At 36.1% G+C, this 23,579-nt stretch overlaps 1 protein-coding gene across 21 annotated transcripts in view; it reads right to left on the bottom strand.

Annotated features, from left to right (window-relative positions):
* NFIB (nuclear factor I B) overlaps nucleotides 1–23,579 on the bottom strand; it is a 240,025-nt gene that overhangs the window by 74,492 nt on the left and 141,954 nt on the right. For all 21 annotated transcript variants that reach the window (XM_016960604.4, XM_054657934.2, XM_054657936.2 and 18 more), the window contains one exon: nucleotides 23,407–23,460. In XM_016960604.4, the coding sequence (XP_016816093.1) occupies nucleotides 23,407–23,460 (54 nt within the window). The remainder of the gene's footprint in view (nucleotides 1–23,406; nucleotides 23,461–23,579) is intronic.

Below are 23,579 nucleotides of genomic sequence, written 5' to 3'. Positions count from 1 at the left end.
TAAACCCTTCTCTGATTAAAGAAAAGTGAGCTGCTATTACCAGCACCCCGACCCTTGTTCCAGGGTCATTAATAACATAAAAAGCAGAACTTGTATATACAGAAAATACAGAACTTTGCGTTGACCTATTTCTGGGCATCTTTAATATACGTTGCACGATTTCACCGCTTTCCTCACCCTTGCTACTATTCCACTAGACTCCTTTTATTTCAAGAATTAGACAACTTTTCTGGCAAATGGTGGTGAATCCAGGCCTCTGGGAATGCCACATGACCCTTAAGTCACACCTGGGCAGAGTCCACAGTGGCCATGGAGCCTGCTTGCTAGCTGGTCTATGTCCAAAACTAGAGATGAGAACTCCCGGAAACAACAGGAACCCTGCACCCTGCCCACCCCATTCTCATCTATGTTAAGGGGGTGTAATGAGTGTGAGGAATACCTTAGCGGGGGAGGTTATGGCCTACTTGCTTCTGTCCTAGGGTGAGAATAAGTTTGAAAATCCTCAGAATTGAAATACATCTGAGAAACAAACAAACAAAACTAGATTCTAAGAACTGGCAATTTGACTGGATTTTACATAAAGCTTCAGGGCTGACCAAGGAATTAGATTCAGTTCAGAGATGTGAGGCATGGGTAGTGTAGCAACATGGAGCACTGAAATCAAAGAGCTGGGATTTGAATCCTAGCCACAGATGACCAGTTATGAAATCTTGGCTAGGTTATTAGTCCTCTTTTTGCCTCAGATTCCTCACTTAAAAATTGGAGACAATAAAAATCACCTATCTTATAGAGTTGTTACTACTGGAGATAAAAATATAAACCCCATGATAAGCATGTTACCAATAAATTAAGATCTTAGGGCCAGTGGAACCTGCGATCAGCTATATACCGAATTATGCACACTGGCCTCCAGACAGTCCAAAATGATCTGCAAATCTTTATTCAGAAAATTTACCAGAACAAAAGGCACCACACTGCTTTTCAACCATACATAGCACGAAAAGACAGAAAATCATTCAATTAGCATATGTGTTTCACTGCTGTGAACTGAGGAGCCACTGATGTTTGACATCCACACACCCACCTTCTTTAGAAACAGAATGAAAGAAGGAGTGAGAGGAAGTTGTAAGATCCCAGTAGGGGATAAAACAGGTGCCACATTAAGTCATTATTCTGAAAAATATATATATATTTTTAAGAGTATTATAACAAAATGTCCCAATTTAACGCACGTCTATTTTAAGAAACTCTTATTTCTTGAGCAATTAATTTTTACCAGGTTAAATTCATTTCAGTAATTATTGAGAAACTTCTATGTAACAATCACTGTACAAGGTGCTAAAAGTCATGAATACAAAAAAGGACACTGACTGTCTTGCCTGGTCAGGGAAAGAGATGTTTTGACTCTTCTGGACCACTGTAACTTACTATCATATAGAAAGATTTTTGTTGCTTTTCTTATTGTTTATAGTTCATTATACTTTATTTTATATAGGGTAAACTTAATAAAGTAAATATATTAAGTACAAAACCTTCTTTATCTCGGGAGGCCGAGGTGGGTGGATCACAAGATCAGGAGTTTGAGACCAGCCTGGCCAATATGGTGAAACCCCATCTCCACTAAAAATATAAAAATTAGCCGGGCATGGTGGCGGGCACCTGTAGTCTCAGCTACTCGGGAGGCTGAGGCAGGAGAATCGCTTGAACCCGGAAGGCAGAGGTTGTAGTGAGCCGAGATGGAGCCATTGCACTCCAGTCGGGGCGACAGAACAAGACTCCATCTCAAAAAAAAACAAAACAAAACAAAAAAACAAAACAACCTCCTTTATCATGACTACAGCTCATATACTTAACCAGTCACACAAGATTATTTTTCATCACCCAATTGTACTTTGTAAATGCCTACCCTTCATATCTTCCTCCTGCAGCTCCCTGAGATGAGATGGCCCTCTTTCTACACATTCTAGTCTCATCCTTCAAAATCCAGCCCAACCACCACCCACTCTGTAAACTGCTCCTCCAACTCCTTCTCCCACCCACTGGCCCAGCCAGAAATCTCTTTCCTCTGTACTTGTATAGCACCTAGTTTGTACTAATTTTATACTTTGTACTTTCAGATTTTCTGAGAGATGTTTTCAAGTCTTGCGGTCATTGCTGGATTATCAGATCCTTTATTTACAGAAGTGACTGGGTTTTGTTCATCTCTATATCTTCCTTAATGACTAACTCGTTGCCTATATATAGAGTAAGTACTAAATAAACACAGAACAAAATTGTAAAATTCAACTTTAAAAACAGGGTCACACATTAACATCTTAGTCATTTTATTACAATGTAGATACAGATGGTTTAAGATTTATGGATAATTATACTAACCTCTGTTATTCCCTAGAACTTGTTTGCTGAAGAGTGTATTTAGGCTTTTGGGTCACATGAGAAAGAGTAATGATTAGGGTCGGATTGTATCTCTTACTTTGTTGTGTACTAATGTGTAATGTCAAGCATTTAATACAAAGTAACAACCAAAGAACTGGAAGTGTTTAAATAGTAAGAGCCCAAAAATATTTGTGAAACACATCGATGAATAAGTGATGAACATTTCAATGTATTTACATAAACTATATCAGAGGTAATACAAAATAACATTACAATATCTATGTGTAATCTGAAGTTCATTTCCTTATTACTCCAATGAGAAGTCAGAGATCCATCTGCTCCTAAGTCATGACCATTAAGATGGAGTGGGGTGTGAGCCTGTTGGAAGCCAAATCATGAAGAAGGGATGAGTCAGCTCAAGGCCAATTCTACCAGTGGGAAGACAGTCAGGCAGTCAAACACAGACAATACAATGACTATTGCAGCTATTCACAGAAAAAAAGAAGACAATTCAGAATATAGCAGGGTGTTTCTCCACTCCCCACCCCCAACTTCCCAGGTTCTAAGAAATTGGAATCTACAGAAACAATGGAAAGAGGTAGTTTACCGAAACTATGAAAAGCATTGGAAATACATCAGAACTTCTTTGGAACCTACTGGATAAAATGCAAAAAACCACAGAGGTCCCACTGGGCTCTACTCCTGCATGGAGCCCAGTGAGACTTTAGTGGAGGAAGGTTTCCTGAGGACGAGTGGTGATGCCTATTAACCATGTACCTATGGGAACAGGGACAGGTGAGAATCAGGCAAGTGGGGTAGCCTGGGAGAAGCACCTGAAGCAGATGGCTGCCACCTTCATGCATCTCTGCAGGCAGCATAGCCTTTGTAACGGACAGGCATTAACCAAGACTTGGCAGAGTGAAAAAGAAATCATGGATGAAATAGTACTCAGATACTTAAAATAGTACTTGGATACCTACTAGTGCTTATTCATTAGCATACAGAAGACAATACTTGAGGGCTGTAGCAAAATAAGTGAGAGGATTTTGCAATGGGCAGGGGTCCTGCAGTAGGATAGGGGGTGAAACTCAGCAAAATGTCAGGTTATCTGCTGCTAACATAACCTCGTCTGTAACCTCCAAGGTCCTGGGGCCTTTCAGGAACATGTTTTTCACATTTCATAGACCACTATAAATCTAAATAGCTGATACAACAGCTAAAGATCTTAAAGCAATTTGGAGACATTCATATAGTAAATTCCCTTCGTCTACCAAAGGAAATATGAGCATCTCTGAGGCAGAGCAGCTGCTTAATGGTTACAGAGCAATATTACACAACAGCTTAATCCAGGAAGAAAAGAACAACTCTGCATTTGTGTGATGCTGTATTTACACTACATGTGTGCTTTTTAAAAAAAATAAAATTGAGTAGGAAATAAAGACTTCTACAAACTGAAAAGTCTCAAAGGCAATATCAAATTATATTATTTTACTTCTTTTTTATTTTTCTCTGACAAAAGCAACAGTAAATCACTACTCAGAAGTTAATATACTGTTTAACCTCCTTTACAAACAATAACAGAGGGACACAATGGCATATCTAACTGTTAATATCTCAAATTATAATCAGTACCATTTGAATGTTAAACAACATTTACATAGAAAATCCAAAGGAAGACTGATAATGCTCATTTTTACAGTCTACTGTGTTCTATTCTTGAAATTAAAAAAAAAGAAGCCACAGAAAGCAGTTATTAAATTCATGAAAGCCGTCTTCAAGTATTCGAAGGACTATTAATGTAGATGGTGGATTTGACTTATTCTGCATAGTTCCAGGAGCTGTTTTTTGGCTCAATAAACAGATTTGTCATCCAATGGGAACAGGCCTAAAAAGGCATGTGAAATTTTGCAAAGGTAGCATAAGCAATATATTCCCAACAACTGTGATGACCTTCACAAGCAGGCATTAACTTCATGTTCACAATTATCTTATAAAATATGTCATATTATTGGTGTTGCCATTTTACAGATGAGGAAACTTTTATCTTACAGAGGTAGTTTCTCAGGGGCTATAAAGACTCCCACTGGATATAAAAATTCTTGCTTTGTGAAGGAAATCTCAAAAAAAAAAAAAAACAGAAAAAAAGAAAAAAGCACCTCAAAAGCCACTGCAACCCTCAGATTCTCCCTTCTGACACAGATGTTTTCCTATGTTAGTTTTCTGGCATTGTTCATTTGGAGAACAAACAGGTAGACATAAGACATCTATAGGCATTTTCCAGCCCTATGATTGCAATTGTTCACTTTCTTCAACAGAGTTTAAAAGAAGGCTTAATTCTTTTTGTAAAGGGACAAGAAGAGATTACTTTATACTAGCTCTTTGCCAATCTTCCTATAACTTCAGATACCACAACTAACCCACTGGTAATTTTCTGGTAGTGATGTTACAAGACATAGTTCTATCTTCAGTTTCTCAACTGACTTGAACTATCCATGGTTAAAGCTAAACTTGTGTTGAAGTTAAAGCTGAAACTGTGATTATAAAATAGAAATATTAATCATTGCAAAGATAGTGATTTTCTTCACAGAGATTAAATCTCAGCCTATAGCCCAGGTTAACATTCAAATATTAATTTAGAATTAAGTATATCTCTCAATATGAAACGTAAACCCATGATGATGATTTATGTGATCTTGGAGGGAGTCAGAAATTTCCCAACTTTAACACACCCTGATAGTGTTATATTTTTTTCAATATTTCCTTCCAGTCCTTTAAACTTTTTCCGCATATATATATATTTATAAAATCAATATCAAATTTAAATATAGTTGTATCCAGCTTTTTTCCTATTAACATTGTATCTGTCCTTTTACATAAAGTTTTTCAAAAGCATGATCTTTATGACTATATATTGCATGGCTGTATCATACTTTATATTAACCATTCCATTGTTTGGCATTTTAGGTTATTTCCCAATTGTTAAAATATAATAAACAAATAGCACTGTAATTAACATCCTCACACACAAATCTTTGTCAGCCATTCTCATGATTTCCTTAGGCTGGAGTTCCCAGAATTAGAATTACAGGGTCAAAGGACATAAACTCTTTTAAAACTCTTGGTAAAAACTGTCAAGCAGCTTTCCACAAAGTTGTTTTGCCAACTTATACTCCTTAGGGCAAGCTGTGAGCATGTCCATCTCACAATCCTGCTGCCAGACTTACATATTAGTAGGGATTTGTTTTTAATTGTGGCAAGTTGATAGAGAAAAAAGGTCATTACAGTAATGTTACAACTTTCATTTATTTCATTTTAATAAAATGGACTCATTTCAGATATATGAGCATATTTCTTTCACCAGAACATTAAGAAACAAAACATTTTAAAAATCAGAACATTCATAAATACACAAACATTAAAAATATATAAAATAGAAATTGTGCTAGCAGGAAATTTTTTTCCTAATATCAATGAGATTGCATCTACAGTTTCACAATGAAAATGTTGGCTATGAATTTATCACTGATTTTTTTTCTCATTATCTGAAAAAGTACTCACTTATTCCTAGCTTTCTCAGATTTTTAAAAAGTTTTCTGACGAGAATGGCTATTGAAGATTATCAAATTCTTTTTTGGCATTAGTAGAGATTATCCGGTTTTTTTCTAACAGCATTTATTGGTGTTATATATTACTGATTTCGTAGATTTAATTATCTTTGCTTATCCATGGAAGATAGTTCTTAAATTTACTGTTGAACTGGTTGGCTCAGTTTCTTCTAATATTTCTACAGGTACCTGGAAAACTTTTATGGAAATTTTTGTATTTTATTTGTCAAGTTTTTATACCAGGAGTATACACATGCTTCATAAAATGGTTTTGATCATTGTCCCAATATGTTTTATGCTCTGGAACAAAACAAAATATTATTTCATAAAAAGTTATTGAATGTTTGGAAAACTTTACTAGTAATATCATCTTCCTTGAATCTGTTGCAGAGAAGACTCTTAGATAACTCTGAATCGTGAATACTATTCTACTTTTGCTTTCTAATGTTGAGAAAATTTTATTATATATTTTCCAAAAAAATTCAATTTTTCAGATTTATAAATTTATTAGCACCGTTATTTTATAGTTTACTAAGTGGGCTATGTTTATTTTTATGGCATAATAAAATTAAATGTATGCCCTCTTATCTTTTTAATGGATGTGGAAGGTATGCCTCTCTCCAAGGGTGTTAAAGCATACTAGCTAAAAAGGCAGCCTGGGGCAAGACTATCGCCATTTACTATGTAAACCTAAGGCAAGCTGTCTAAATCTTCTACACCTCACATTTCTCTTCCCTAAAATATAGGTAATAATCATACTACCTATGAGTAGATGCAAAAATTGCATAATGTTTTCAAGTAATAGTAAAGCAGACATCTCAAGAGCAGGAAAAGAAAAAGTAGAAGTTCCAAATTAGCAAAGAGAAAAGAAAACACAACAAATAAGAATGCAATCAAGGCAGCAAAAATAAGAAAATAGGATGTAAAAATATATAATAATATGAAGTAAAATATAAGGCATAAAATAAAATACATAAATCACTACAATAAACGTATATGGACTGAATTTTCCCATAAAGGGAGTTTAGGTCAACTGAAAAATATAAAATCCAACTGTTTTCAAGAAACACACCTAACACAAAATGATAATAACAAGAACAAAAAGTTGTAAATAAATGGGTAGGCAAAGAGAAATCAGGCAAATTCAAACAAAAAGGAAGCAGTATCAGCAACGGTTAAGAGAAAACTTAAGCTGAATTACAACAAAGATAATTATAAATGGATAAAAGGCACAATTAATAAAGAAGATAAATCATAAACCCCACATGCACCAAAAAATATTATGAATACAATCTATTAAAATACAAGAAACTTTATAAAAAATAAAGTCACAGTGAGAATTTTTACTATTAATGTATCTTTTTAAGAATTGAACATGACTGTTAGACAAAGACTAACTTCATATCATTCAAATACAAATTATATTTTACTGATATGTTCATGGAACTTCTAAAAACATCGATCATGTTTTTGACCAAAGAGGCAACTTTAACAAATCCCTAAAAGTACAGACTTTTAAGGCCATACTGTCTCATCTTTGGCAAATAAAAGTAAATAATAAAAAATGACTGAATTATCTCAACTACCTAGAAATTAAGAAAATAAACCATGAACCAAAGAGAAAAATCAAAAGGGAAATTATAAACTATCTAAAAAGCAATGAAAAGAAAAAGAAGAAAGGAACGCATTACTTACCATGAAAGAAAGAACAGGATCACAACCGCCCCAAAAATTAAAAAGATGAAATTAAACATAAAAGCTGAAATTAACAGAATAGAAAAAAAGAAATATTTAAAAAAATAAATAAAACAAATGATTCTCTAAAAAGACCAACAAGACAGAAAAACCACTTCCATGCCTGATTAAGGGAAAAAGAGAAAGTAAAAATATACAAGTATAGTCATGAATGGCTTAATGGCAGGGACACATTCTGAGAAATGTGTTAATAGGCAATTTCATGGTTGTATGAACATCACAGAGTGTACTTACACAAACCTAGATGGTATAACCTACTACACACCTAGGCTATATGCATGAAATTGCATATAGCTCCTAGGCTACAAACCTGTATAGCATACTACTGTACTGATACCGTAGGGGATTTTAAGACAATGGTATGTGTGTAGCTAAACATATCTGAACATAGCAAAGGTACCAGAAAAATATTATAATCTTATGGGACCACTGCCATATGTAATCTGTCTTCGACTGACCTATCATGATGTGGTACATGACATACAAATATAAAAAGAAGACATAACCATAGAAATCAAATACATTAAAATAATTATGAGAGAATAATACATACAACTTATTGACTACAACTTTGAAAACTTAAATGGGCAATTATTAGTAAACTAAAAGTAACCAAAATTGAGCAGAGAAGTGTAAAACCTGAGTGGACCGATTATCCTAGTGAAGTGGTTGCCAAATTTGCTGAACACTGGAACCATCTGGGATTCTTGAAAGCAGTTTATGTTTGGCTTCCGACCCCAGCTATTCTGATTTAATTGATATGGGGTGAGACCTGGACATGAGAACTCTTTTAAAAGTTCCCCCAAGTGATTCAAATGTACAGCAAAGTTTGGGAATCACTATGACACCACATTCAGAATGTGGTTCCAGAGCCACTAGCACTGGCATAACTGGGGAGCTTATTAGAAGTGAAGAAGAATAGGCTCTACCCCAGACCCTCAGAATCAGAATCCACAGCTTAATGAGATCTGCAGGTGATTCATAAGTGTACTTACAAATTTGACAATCCTAGAACATACTAGAAATGTGAGTAAGAACTACCTTTGAAAACAGCGCCAGGTCCAGGTGAGTGCACAGCTGGATTTTGTGTATCCTTTATCTAGTCTTTAGGTTCCAATGTTATTTACACTCTCCCAGGCCTTAGGAAATAAGACAAGCTTCCTCAAGAATGCTTTCAAATAAGCCTCTATGAGGCCAGAAAACTTGAATACCTAAATTTGTAGCCTCTCTCATCGAAACAAAACAATGAACCAACCAATGAAAGATCAAGCACACAAGTAAATGTGACTTCAAGATGCCTAAATAAAATATCAAATTGAATACAGCAATATTATCAAAAGAACAATACACTATTATAATCAGGGTTTATTCCACGAATGAGTGCAGCTCACTATGAGAAAAGCTATCATTACGATAGAGGAAAAAGTCGTATGACCATATCAAGATGCTGAAAATGTACTTGACACCAAGAGGCAGGCTTACCTAATAATAAATCTAAGCACAAATAGAGACCAAGCAAATAATACAGACTCTTCAGCAAAATTCAACAATAAAGTATTCTAAAAGGGGAACACTAGTCTGTCATTCCTATTTTCCCAACCTCCCCAGCCTCCTCCTCTTTGCAGCCCTTAAAAATGTAATCTGGAAAAAAGCCAGTCACAAAAAGACAAATACTGTATAATTCCACTTACATGAAATATCTAGGGTAGTCAAACTCATAGAAACAAAGTCACATGGTGGTTGCCAGGGGCTGGGGAGAGTAGGGAATGGAGAGCTGTTATTTAACAGGTATTGAGTTTCAGTTTTGCAAGATGAAAAGTTTCTGGAGGTTGGTTGCACAACGACGTGAATACATTTCACACTACTGTATTGTACACTTAAAAATGGTTAAGATGACAAATTTAATGTTACGCATATTTCACTAAAATTTAAAAATGTAGTCTAAAATTTTGGACCCAGATTGTTAACCACATTCTTGTTTACATATATTCAAGAACAATCTTTTACATTGACATTTATGTCTGTCATCTTATTTATAACAATTACTTGGTCATAATTCTCACCTTAATTGTTACTATTCTCATGATTAGTCTATATCTATATTTTTATTCATATATTTATGGTTATACTTTCCTGTTCTTAATTTTTTTATTGAGTCATCACATTGCCAGTCAGAATAGGTATTCAAGTAAAATTTTTGCAAATAAAATGAGGAACTCTATTTTTTGATACCATGAGTAATAAAGAATATATTTCCATTGCCTTTGACTGAAGGTGAAACTCCTTGAGTGAAAAACAATGTTTTTTTCATCACAATTTCAAGTATTCTCCCACTGTCTCCTGTTATTTAATGTCGATAAAAGGAAATATAGAAGTAACTTGTTTTTCATCCAGGACATTTCAAAATTTTCTTCATCCACGAAATGTAAAAATTTCAACAGGATATATTTAGATACAAGCCTCTCATTATGTGGCTGGAATAGCATTAGTCCTTTTAATCCACATAGATAATTTTTAGCTCATCAAATTTTTCTCCATTTGTCTTTGATCCTACATTCTCCGATTTCTCCACAATGAACACCTAAATAAACCTTGAATTTTCTATTCTCCCATCATCAACCCCTTTCTCATCATCTTAACCTCTGTGTTTCCTCTGCTTCTGGAATAAGTATCTTGGGGTTGTCCTCTATATCAATGCTTATTTCCACAGTATCAGTGCTGTTTCTTACTCCTCCAATGCAATTTTAACGCTATGAAAGCAATTTAGTTTTTCTTGATATTCTTCCTCATCTCACAGAATACCGCATTTATTGAAGCTATTCTTTCGTAGGTTCACTTTTCGTATAAGTCTTCTGAGTAAACAAATTGTTTTCTCTGGAATTTTTTTCTAGTTCTTTATTTTCAAAGATATGTCCTTGTGGTTCTTGATCATATCCCATTTCCCTTGTTCCTCCGTATTTTCTCACCAAGGGCATATTGTTGTGTGTGTGTGTGGGGGGGGGGGGGTTCCCCTTTTTAACATATTCAGTAATGTAAACTAATTGGAAGAGACAGAAAACAGATCAATAAGTCATCTGAAGATGAGGGTAGAGGAAAGAAAGAATGAACTCCAAAGCAGTCAGAGGAAACCTTTGGGATTAGAGGAAACGTCATCATCCTTGAGTGTGGTACTGATTTCATGAGTATATGCATACGTCAGAACTGGCTGGGTGTGGTAGCTCATGCCTGTAATCCCAGCACTCTATGAGGCCGAGGCAGGTGGATCACTTGAGTCCAGGAGTTTGAGACCAGCCTGGGCAACACGGCGAAACCCTGCGTCTACTAAAAATACATAGCATGGTGGTACGCGCCTGTAGTGCCAGCTGCTCAGGAGGCTGAGGCACGAGAATTGCTTGAACTTGGGAGGCAGGGGTTGCAATGAGCCAAGATCACACCACTGCACTCCAGACCGGGCAACAGTGAGATGCTGTCTCAACGAAACAAAACAAACAAACACATATGTCAAAACTCATCTAACTGTACACTATATATATGCAACTTATTGTATGCTATTATACCTCAATAAAGTTAGCAAGCGACCAATAAAGAATGGTTTCCAAATTTTCAAAAAGTGCTATTTCCACAGCACAAAAAGAATCACAAGTGAATCAGAAACATTCAGTGTAATCAGGAATATTTTTGAAGGTATGAATTAAAACAGTCAGGTATTTTTTTGCAGCTTCTAGAAGGTTATCTTACCAGGTTCCTCATTCACGGTCAAGTGAACTCTAAGAACACTGTAGTATACTCCCTAGTAAACAAAAGCACAAAAGCAGCAACCAGGACTTCTCTATAATTTGTCAAACTGGGAGAAGAGAAACTCTATCCACCTGAGATTAGTATTCTGAATCAGCAATTATATTGGAGTGCTACAATTCTCAGTCAGATACCTCTCTACAAAATTCATCATCAGTATGCTACATAAGATGAGGAGTTCAGAAAAATATTCCAAATAATCATGTCTAGGATGTGGTCTACCTACAGGGCATAAGAGGATCACTGTAAGTATCTCCGCAGAAGTACCTGCTTTTTCTAGGCCTAGGTCAGGTTCTGAGTAAGGGAATGATCCCACACACTGCAAGAACAGGTTATTTATTTAGTCTATTATTGGTCTAAGCCTCTGCTTCATAAATCTTGGACATTGTCTATAGGTAGGCATTGCCTTGGATGATAGGTATACAAAAAAGAAGAATGCAATACTCACCCAAAGGGGCTCAGAATTCATTAAGGGGAGTAGATGCGAAAATAGAGATAAAATAGTGCACTAAATGCTAGTATTGTAAAACAGCACTGCAGAGAGGCTCTGAAGAAGTCTCACTGAGGAGGTGACAAGGGGGTACAAGCATTCTAGGCAGAGAAACAACATGAGCAAAGACACAAAGAAGCAGCACACGGCTAACGCTAAAGGCATGGTCCATGTGTGCAACGGACAAATCATGAAGGGTCATATTGTATGTCATGCTAACGAGCTAGGCTTAGGCTAGAGTGGAGACCTTGGAACCATACAAGGAGGTGAATGAAATAATCAGATTTGCACATCACCACAGACCTGTAATGGATATATCAGAGGGATTAAGACATGAGGCAAAATATCGCTACAGAGATTAGGAAATGATTAAAATGATCTAGGTGAGCTAGTTAAAGAGGCAAAGTGTAAAGGTTTTTAAAGAGTTATTAAGATTCAGCATCAATTACCTTCTTTTTAAAACATTTTGCCCCTCTCATCAGCAGCCTGAGCCTTTGTATTCATTCCTCTGTTCTTTCTACATTCTTTCTCCCAAAAGCTCACAAGTACCCCCTTCTTCACCTATCAACATTATATAAGGTAACATTATTCATGTGGGCTATTTTTTGGACATCAATTTGGACATGGTAAGCATAAAATAGCAGAATACTTTATCATGTCCCAACAGACATGATCATCTTCTAGTTCTATCTTACTTATTTAGAAAATACTGCTCTGCTTAGAAAGTACTTCAATTCAGAAAATGACAGCAGTCCAAAATACCAAATTTTAAAATGAAAAATCCATTGCATTGAAAACATTACTGCAAAATACGCAATGGAGCCAGCATCTTACCATTCATCAAGTCACTGTTTGTTTCATGACATTAACAAGTGGAAGTGATGATTTTAATAAGATCAAATCTGAAAGTCAAGTGGTTTTCCTGTCTTCTTCCTGCTGAATACTGCAGGAACACACATACAGGCAAGGTATAGAGCACTGCGCAAGGGGAAGATATGTCTAGTGGAATCAGGAATTAAAATATCTCAGCAAAAACAGGAGTTTGGTCCTAGTTTTATTATATAAAATAAAATGAAAGATGCCAAGGTCCCTAAAGAGCAGAATGTAAGTCAAAAGACCCCAAAAAGATTTGTTAACAACTTTGAAAACCAAAACCTGACCATTGTTTCTTAAATTCTTCTATGATCAATGACATTATCAAGCAAAAGCTAATAAGAGTCAGCTGGGTGTGGTGGTTCACGCCTGTAATCCCAGCACTTGAGGAGGCCAGGGTGGGCGGATCACATGAGGTCAGGAGTTCAAGACCAGCCTGGCCAACATGGCGAAACCCCCCCTCTCCTAAAAATACAAAAATTAGCCGGACATGGCCCATGCCTGTAGTCCCAGCTACTCAGGAGGCTGAGGCAGGAGAATTGCTTGAACCTGGGAGGCAAAAGTTGCAGTGAGCTGAGATCATGTCACTGCACTCCAGCCTGGGCAACAGAGCAAGACTCCGTCTCAAACAAACAAACAACAGTCAAATTAACACACAAAAGTCCTTGCTTAAATTATTCATTACCTAGATACGCTTTCATAGTCACGGAGAAGGAAAGAAAAACTGAGACTTTAGTAGGAGATTTGTCCAAGATCTTTAAATGACATCCTTTCATCCTATAAGGTAGAAAAAGATTAAAACTCGGGTAATTAGACACATATCTACTTAATATTGTATTCTGTTTGCAATATATTACTATAGAATTGTACTCTCTTTTTAAACATTATGCTTAAATATACAAGTGAGAGTTGCCTTAGTGCCTGGACAGTTTAGTCCAGCGAGCTTAACTTCTGCAAAGTTCAGTGATTTTAACAAGCCTAGAGCAAAAGTCCACTATATTTGTGATACAAAACAATCCCAGCTCTCCATCTGTGAGGCAGAAAATGCTTTGCATTATTAAATTGTAGCTGTATGTGGCAAAAGCAGATCTTGTAAATACGGAGAGGGAAAGAATTTAAATTGAGAGGAAACTTTAGATGCAGGAGGCCACCGCAGAAGGAACATGAGGCCAGGCATGGTGGCTCATGCTTATAATCCCAACACTTTGGGAGGCTGAGGTGGGAGGATCACTTCAGCCCAGGAGCTGGGGACCAGCCTAGGCAACATAGCAAGGCTCTGTCTCTACAAAAAAATTAAAAATTAGCTGGGCATGGTAGCACATGCCTGTTGTCCCAGCTACTTGAGAGGCTTGAGGTGGGAAGATTGTTTGAACCCAGGAGGCAGGCTGCAGCGAGCCATGACTATGCCACTGCACTCCAGCCTGGGCAACAAGGCAAGAACCCATCTCGGGGAGAGGGGGAGTTACATGAGATACTTGGGTAAAAGCAATCACTACAACACTGCCCAGAACAGCAGGTACCATCACAACCTCACCTAGAGGAATTTATGACTCAGACCTCCTTTCACATGAGGATTCTGACCCTCCCTTAAGGGGAACCTAGACATTCAACTACGAAAAATATAGGTTATAGCAATAGCCTTTAAAATTTAGCAAATTACAACCTATTTCTGTGCAAGCCCTCTTGGAAGTTTTCTGGAACTAGGTACAGTATTAATTAAGTGCCTACATCAATATATTAAAATTTTACTTGGATTCTATGTTAGCTTATGACACCATTTCAGATAACACGAGACCTTAAAATACCGTTGTAAAGTTAAGGAAAGTTTGAACTAACTGTAGCCCATGAACGAGTCCTTTCTCTGACAGCATTGTGAAAGGAGAGTACTGTGTTGAAATTAACTCTTCTCCCCATTCTTTCTTTCTCTGACCTGTATATTAACACAAGTCATGAAACACAAATCTGACTTGCTGAAAAACCCCTGATGACTCACTACTTATGAACCTATATTCTATGTCATGGCTTTAAATGCTGCTCAAGCCTTGCTCAGACACCAAGTTCCCTTCCTTTCCCCTTCTTCCATGTGAAATGCTCTTTCCTTGGCTAGGACTATATCCACCCTACAACCTCTTGTTCATCCTTTTATCCAAACTGTTCCATGCATCTTATATTCCCTGGGAAGGGGTAGACATCTCTGACTCCACTATGACTGCTCCTTTAAATATAAACTTGTGTGCACACATCTCTTGCCCAGTAGGCAGTCACATTTTTTAAAGGTTTTCCCTCAATTTCAGGCAAGAAACAGTGTTCAGAGGTCAGATAAGGGTAATGGTAACTGAGAGGTAAAAGTAAATTCAAGAGACCTTTCAAAGTAGAATATGAATGAATATGTGGAGGATAAGGAAGAAAAAGGGTTCCTGGGAAAGAAATCACGAGCAACTCTAACCAAGGGTGTCTAGATAGGATTCTGGTGACTCCAGGATATCTTAAAAAGGGAAAAAGCAAAAACAAAGAAAACAAAAAACCCAAGTCTGGTAAAATAAAATAAATTTAACTTTGGAAATGTTAAATTTGAGTTAACCATGAGACATCTAGGGAAACATGTCCGAAAAGTAGTTGGACACATAGGTCTACATCATTAGGAGAGAGAGGTATTTCAAAGGTATACATCTAGGAGAAAAAGTAAATATACTTTAAAAATCACAAGGTACTGAAAACACAGAGAATGAAAGACAAAAATCTGATTAAGAAGGCAGAAGAAATCACCATATGCAATTTTTAAACATAGGAAGGTTCCTGGATTACCAGGAGAGGCCCTGTTTTCAGAGGCACGGGCAAAGTTTTAAACAGAGCATGGCCAACTAAATCAAACAAATATTCAGGAATATGGAAGCAAGAACAGGACGGAAAGAAACCACTGGTCATGGATTTAATGAGAATCATTTCAGTGGGGACAGAAGCTGAGAAGAAATCAAGATGGAATTTCAGGGGAAATCAAGATAAGACTTTGACATCCTTCATGCCATGTTACGAAGAAGAAGAGAGAGATGAGACACTTGGTTAAAGGGGTTTGTCCAAATGAGGAACAAAAGATGTATGTTTTAAAATAAGAAATAAGTTGGTAGGTAGGAATCAGTGAAATAAGAGGCAGAGTAAGAGGGCTAGGAAAAGTAAAGGACAGACAGAAGTTTCAATAGACACAGAAAGTTGATGGCTTCATAAAGTAGAAACACCATGGAAAGGAAAGGAGGAGAAAAAGATTATACAATGTTAATACAAGCTTCTACAAGATAAATTCTTGGTAGGAAAAAAGTAATCTCTAAAGATACATTTGTACCTTTTCTCATGTCAATACTGAGATTTATGTAACAAAAGTCACTCCACCTTTCCTTTTATGCCAATAGGCTTATAACAACATTTGCTTTCTAAAAATTACAATTCTATTTCATCATGAGACTTGAAAGCATCTGTTTCTTTTGCCTCCTTTATAAAATCTCTAACATTCTATTCTTATGCATCTTCTGTAACTTGGGTATGTCATCTTAAGCCTTTAGAGAAGAGCAGTATAAAAATTCAACACTTTTTTTTTTTTTTTGAGACGGAGTCTCACTCTGCCACCCAGGCTGCTGTGCAATGACATGATCTCGGCCCACTGCAACCTCTGCCTCCCGGGTTCAAGCAATTCTCCTGCCTCAGCCTCCCAAGTAGCTGGGACTACAGGCAAGTGCCACCACACCCAGCTAATTTTTGTATTTTTAGTAGAGACGGGGTTTCACTATGTTGGCCAGGCTGGTCTCAAACTCCTGACCTTGTGATCTGCCCGCCTCAGCCTATCAAAGTGCTGGGATTACAATTCAACACATTTCTATTTGATTCCACATCAAATGATACTTTCTGCAGGAAGCCTTCTTGATCAAACTAGCTGAAGAGAAAGTAGAATGAAAAAACCCCTCACTTTTATCAAGCACCTGCTATCTATCAGGTGTGCTCCCCTATGTGATCCTCACAACTGGCATGAACATAATTGACTGCACAAAGCGGTTGGCTGACTCGCTCATTCTCCTGATGACCCTTATAATCATTCAAGGGAAAATTTTAATTCCAAAGTTCATGCTCTTTTCACTCCACCGTGCCACCTACAATGGTGGGAAACAGTATTTCACAACTTTGAACTCCTACAAGACCTGCACTGTAACACTAATATTTAGTCTTTATCTTAAATATAAATACATATGTAATATACATTTCATATATTATAATTATGTATATATTATTTTGTAGATTTTACGAACAAAAACATTTGGGAAAAGCAAGGTTCATGTGTAACTCACATTTTTATCTTCTCCAGTATCTAGCCGAGCGTGATGCATACAATAGATGCTCAGTAAATATCTGTTGGCTGAAAAATCTACCTATAGACAGCTCTTTCTGAATTGTTTATGGTTCTTGGTATAAAATGGTGTGTATTTTACACAAGGGCAAATGGCTGTCTCTGCTTCTAATGTTGAGCTGACTCAAATGTAGTATTTAATTGTTAACTCAGCAATCGTTAGGCAATTAATATTATTTGTTATCTGATAGAGTAGGTGACTGGGGAGACATGGAAAAATCTCCGTCTCTCAGGACCTTACAAGACATTCCTAAATCGTCCCCTTTTTTTTCCTCTTTCACATTAAGTATTACAAATAATCAGGCTAGAAGCACTGTGGAGGCTGGGCATGGTGCCAACTGCTATGTAGATCAACCTTTCATGAGTGGGCTGTATACAAGTTCCCATAATGTACCCTGTAAAATTATGTAGCTGAGGGCTATGCGTTCTTCTGGCTTTTTAAGAGTAATTTGTGAAAGAAACACTTCCCTCATCCTCTCTTCCTTTACTCTGAATCCTATTCTAAATTTGAACATTTAAGAACTTTATCGAACGTAACGTCTCCAAACAAGTTAGAGGATAAAGAAGAAAAATGTTTTAAAACAAAATACATTAAAAAAAAGTCCTTTGATCTTAGCACTGACCCATACAGACCTCATTCTCAAATTACTTAAAGGTTTTACCTACGATGTCAGGTCTTACCTGCCATTAACCAGTCCTTTCAGCATCTTTCTCCAAATATTTTTATGAATAGCCTATTTATAGTCGAATGCACATTGTCTAGTGCCAAAGTTTAAAATCACCTTTTAAGTATCATGAAATAGTGCATTTTTCCTCATTAAAAACATCTTGATCCTAATGGACACAATAAATGAGGACAGGAGAAGGAACAGACATGAATTTATTAAGAAGTGAATGAGGCCGGGTGCGGTGGCTCATGCCTGTAATCCCAGCACTTTGGGAGGCTGAGGAGGGTGGATCACGAGGTCAGGAGTTCAAGACCAGCCTGGCCAACATGGTGAAACCCCATCTCTACTAAAAATAGAAAAAATTAGCCAGGCACGGTGGCAGGCGCCTGTAATCCCAGCTGCTCAGGAGGCTGAGGCAGGAGAATTGCTTGAACCCGGGAGGCAGAGGTTGCAGTGAGCCGAGATCGCGCCACTGCACTCCATCCTGGGCGACAGAGTGAGACTCCATCTCAAAAAAAAAAAAAAAAGTGAATGAAATATGATTTGAAAAAGACAGAGTAAATTTCTCTTTTCTTTGACTTTGACTTTGAACACCATATTCCAAGATAAAACGTGGTATGAGGTCCTCAAGGACCTATGCAAATTTATCTGCCTTTATGTACAGATTAAAAAGTACTAAGTTTGTTCTAAATTCTAAGATTTGAAAAATCAAGCAAATATCGGCTCTAGTGATCTCAACAGATGAACAAATGTCAATGAATACTGAAGATTTTGAACTAGTTTTCCTAATAATTATTTGGTTTGTTTCTATTAGTTTTACGACAACCTTCTGTTGGCTTTGATTTCAGTATCTATAAAATAACATTGGAGAGAGAGCTATCTCGAAATTTTTATGACTTAAAGAATTTCTTTTTTTTTTTTGAGATGGAGTCTCGCTCTGTTGTCCAGGATGGCTGGAGTGCAGTGGTGCGATCTCGGCTAACTGCAAGCTCCGCCTCCCAGGTTCACGCCACTCTCCTGCCTCAGCCTCCCCAGCAGCTGAGACTACAGGCGCCCACCACCACGCCCGGCTAATTTTTTTGTATTTTTAGTAGAGACGGGGTTTCACCATGTTAGCCAGAATGGTCTCGATCTCCTGACCTCGTGATCCACTCGCCTCGGCCTCCCAAAGTGCTAGGATTACAGGCGTAAGCCACCACGCCCAGCCAGCGACTTAAAGAATTTCTTAAATGCAAGATAAGCACATAGCTATCATTAATAGATAATCCTTCTTTGATTTACTCAGTTATTTATTTAGTGTCATCCTTGCTCCAGAGAGGATATAAGGTGGCTTACTTGAGGTACACCCAATATATAATCCTACTGGTTCCCAGAGGTGCTGCCACACTACACGCATAAGTCAACACACAAAATAGCACAAGCACCTATAAAACCTACAAAAAGGAAAGTAGCATGTTAAGTCCATGTTATTCCAGGTAAGAAAGTTCTGCTTAATGATACTAGAAAGGCCCCAAAAGTTTGTATCATAAAATTTGCAAAAACTGCCCTAGCATTTAACATGTCTTCGTCATATTACCAGCATAGAATTCCCCACAAAACCACAGCCTTCCTGAACTCCAAAATAAGACATTAGTTTGGAATTGACTTAGAAGCAAAAATCTGAATTCTAGATTGGTGTGTTTTCCTTGGATTTTACCCATTCTAGCATTAGTCAAGGGACTGAGATTGGGAAATCTTAAAGATCATAGTCCAAAGAATGTAGACACACAAAATAATAAAGCAAGTCAAAGCTAATTTCCAAAGATTACAATCCAATCAACCACATATTTCCTAAAAGTAGCAGTGGAGTTTTTAATTATTAAAGGTAAAAAGAGATTCATGTCTAAGTCCCAAAATTAATGGTTTACCCTCATTTGGTCCACAAGAGTTGTTTGCTATAACCAAGAGAGGACATTTTTAGTTCTATTGCTTAGGAGGGATTAACTTGTTAAAAAAAAAAAAGAAGAAGAAGAAGAAGTGAATATAAATATATAACTTCTGACTCTATCATAAACAAGGCAAATGTGTATCCCTAGAAAAATGAAGTGCTTAGCGCTTCTCAGCCAAAATTGCAATGCCATGTCCTTGGGCGCTATCTGAGTTGTAGAGCACGTTCACTCCGAAAAGATTACGGTGCCCATCCCCGCCACGTAACAAAGAATACAAACAAAACATTAAGTCACAAATAGTTTAAAGAAATACCATAAAGGCTACTTAAAAGCTCTATAAAATAACAAAGGACAAAAAATTACTTAAATATTTTATAAAATAATATCAAATATTCCTTTCCAAAAATGCGTTGCCTTTGCTGCTTGTGCTTAAATACTAATTCCAACACAGAAACTCAAAGTAAGAACTAAAGGCCTATCTGTAGATGTCCATACTATAGTTTGAAGAGCTTTAGGGTCACCCTTCAGAAGTTCTAAGTCAGTAAGAAAGTAGTCTCAAAGTCAGACATTCAAGCCTGATGCTGGAGAAAAGCCAAGCCAGAGGAGGTGTTAAGTTTGTGGGTAGGCATATGCATCTGCACTTATAGGATGATCGGATGGGATTCCACCTTCAAGTCAACAGTGGGGAACAGATTTCAAAGAGCCTAGATCTCCAAAAGGGCTTGAATTTTTGCCATCTCTTCCCAAGCTGTTGGGGAATAAACACAGGAATAGACGGTAGCAATTTCCATGGGTTGCACATCTCCCAGTGGAAAACTACCAGTGATAAGAAAGTGTTGGTATTCAAGGTGATCTTTTTCAAAAGCTTAGCTTCTATTTGGTATAACAATCCAAGCAGCAAAGTGATTTGATTGTTTCATTGCTTGTGGTGGTAGACTGAATTTTCTCATACATGGATCATACCTTCTCAAGATACAAAATCTCAATTTTGGAGATTTCATATTTTGGCCAAGGCAAGAATACAGAGATAAAAAGAGCTTCCTAAAGATAAATTATGTCCTAAAATACCAAATATGCTTATACTTAAAAAAGAAGCTTTTAATAGAAAGTATAATTTACTCCAGTTGACTACAAAACAAAAACCTTAATAAGTTCTAGTTGTTCACATTTAAAATTAGAAAACATTTTATATTCTAGGTTTAATTTATTTCAAAGTATTACAAAACAAACTCTTAAGCTCATAAAAAATTCTTTAATAATCTCTATCATTAAGTTCAAAATAGAATTCCTTAATAAGCCTTATGGTTGAGTTCATAGTATTATAATACACAAGGCATATTAAAATCAATATTTTACATTCTGGATAATTAAATAAAATTCTAATTATATTCCATTTAAGTTGGGTATAATGTGTATTTTATATTACATTCTGGCTCTAAAAAAATAGAATCAACATACGATTTACATACATACAATTTTCAACTAATCATAAAATGTATTTATCTGTAGCATCCCAGTTTCAGGACACAGTCTCAAAAAGGTTTGAGTTCCAAGGAAAATTTAAAAGGGAAAAAAATTAGAGGTGTTCTACCTTGGTTGTTTTTGTTTGCCATGTTATACGCAAACAGAGAAATAAAGAGATGCTACATCGAATGCAGCAAAAATGAAATTTTAACCAAGCTTCTTGACAAATATTGAAAAATTGAATGATGTTACATAACTATTCAAGGATTATTTATTCAGCTCAAGTAGAGAACAGTTTTAGGTGAGTATAATTCCTTCTGTACATGTTCAGAAATGAACTTCAAACAACAACTGCTGTATTAGTTTCAAATCAAGCTTTCATTCAAATGCAGAAAACATATCCGTTGTTTAGTCCGACTTATAATAGCTATCAACTCTTTTTCTACCAAAGGTTCCCCTCTTCTCCCACCTCATTCTTTGTAAGATGAGTAAGGAGACTTTTAAAAAATGTTTGGATAAAATTCATTTTGTCTATCATGCAACACAGGGAAAATATCAGTTAATTAAAAAGAAAAAAATCTTTGTAAAGTTAAAAGACCCTATAAGTTAATGAAATATTCTGAACTTCTGAAAATTTTTGACAAAATTTATTATATTCTAAGTAGCCTTTTTGGAAAGATAACTAAAATAATATCAATCCTCCATTCACACACAACAAAATAAAATAAATTTAACTGGGAATTACATTTTAAATTATTCTGTTTTTAATGTTTTGCTCTCAATGTACAGTAATATTTAAATGATTTATGAAGAAAATGAAAAATCAACTTAGCATACATTTTTAAACCTGTGTTTAATTAGAACTTTTTATCTTTGAAGTGTATACTACTTTTGTCAACAATATGATTTTGTACAATACAGAATTAATAAATATTTGGAAAAATAATTTTTCTGAAATAAAAAAACATAGACAGGACTCAGAAAAATATAGTCTGTTTTGATTTTGCATTTTTACTTGTATATCTACTTGCTGTATCTTTCTAAAATCATTTTAAGACAAAATTGGTCTGATAAACTTTCTTGCAATTTTGGTGTTCTTCTGGTATTTCAGCCTCATATTAGCTAAGCACGACTTCAAGGAAGATCAAACGATGGAGGACCTAAAAACTAAGTCTACCTGAGGAAACTTTTCCTATTACTTCATATAAACTTTCTGGTTTATTTTCAACAAAAGGACAGATGAGATTGTTTGGGGAGGTGGGGGGCATGTGTAGCTGGTTCGGGGTTTTTGTGTTTGGTTTTGTTTTTGTTAGTTTATTCTTAGAGCACTCTTTTACTAAAGTCACCAATATAATTCACATTCTTTTAATAATGAAAAACTGCTTGTGCTAGTTTTATCTCATGAGAAAAAACACTGCTCCTAAATCAAAAGCAAAATGCTGTATGTTCAGAGCTATATGAAGACAGCCAAGTTATAAAAGCCCATTTTCAGATCTGGAACAACTTCTGAAAACAAAGAGGGTATTTGGGATACCTTATGCTAAAGAAAAAAAAATCCTGCTTTCATTATTTCCTGATTCTGGAGATCCAATAAAAACTTTATGGAATAAAAAGTCTTGCAAAAATCCTTCAGTGAAAACATAACCAACCACTCCCACCCCCAACCCCCTTCTAAAGTAATGAGAGTTGATAAACTATAATTGCAGTATGGAAATTTTTACATTTTCTTATGAGTTTTAAAAGAAAGAGTAAAAGGTTCATTGGCTTTTCAAACAGCAATTATTTTAGCACCTAAAAGATACACAACTAAAATATATGCGTATTTATTTTCAAGGAAACACCAACAAAAATTAAAACATTGGTGATTAGGTAAATACTGATGACGCCAATATAAAAGTATTTGCCACTGCAAAGGGCCTAAGCACAATCACATCTTGTCCCGATCATACCTGCCTGCCAGAACAAAATAGGCAGCTGACCAATTATGGGGTGTTTATCTATACAGTGGTACCTTTGTTCTCCAACAATGTCAGATTGCAAACGTCCTGGAACACATATTTACCTGGAGGATTCTTGGCAGGATCAGTGTGGCTTGGACTTCCTGATTGTCCAGAATCTGTAAAGAAATCACAGAAAATGTTTTCTTTTTAATTTGTTTTGAAAGAATTTCACAATCCTCAAAGGACTCGAAAAAAAAATTTTAAGGTATAAAAATGAAGTTGAGTGCTTAAATAA

The sequence above is a fragment of the Pan troglodytes genome, chromosome 11, assembly GCF_028858775.2.
Source record: "Pan troglodytes isolate AG18354 chromosome 11, NHGRI_mPanTro3-v2.0_pri, whole genome shotgun sequence".
Lineage (NCBI taxonomy): Eukaryota > Metazoa > Chordata > Mammalia > Primates > Hominidae > Pan > Pan troglodytes.
The sequence above is the reverse complement of the archived record's forward strand: the minus strand, read 5'-3'. Positions and strand labels throughout refer to the sequence as shown.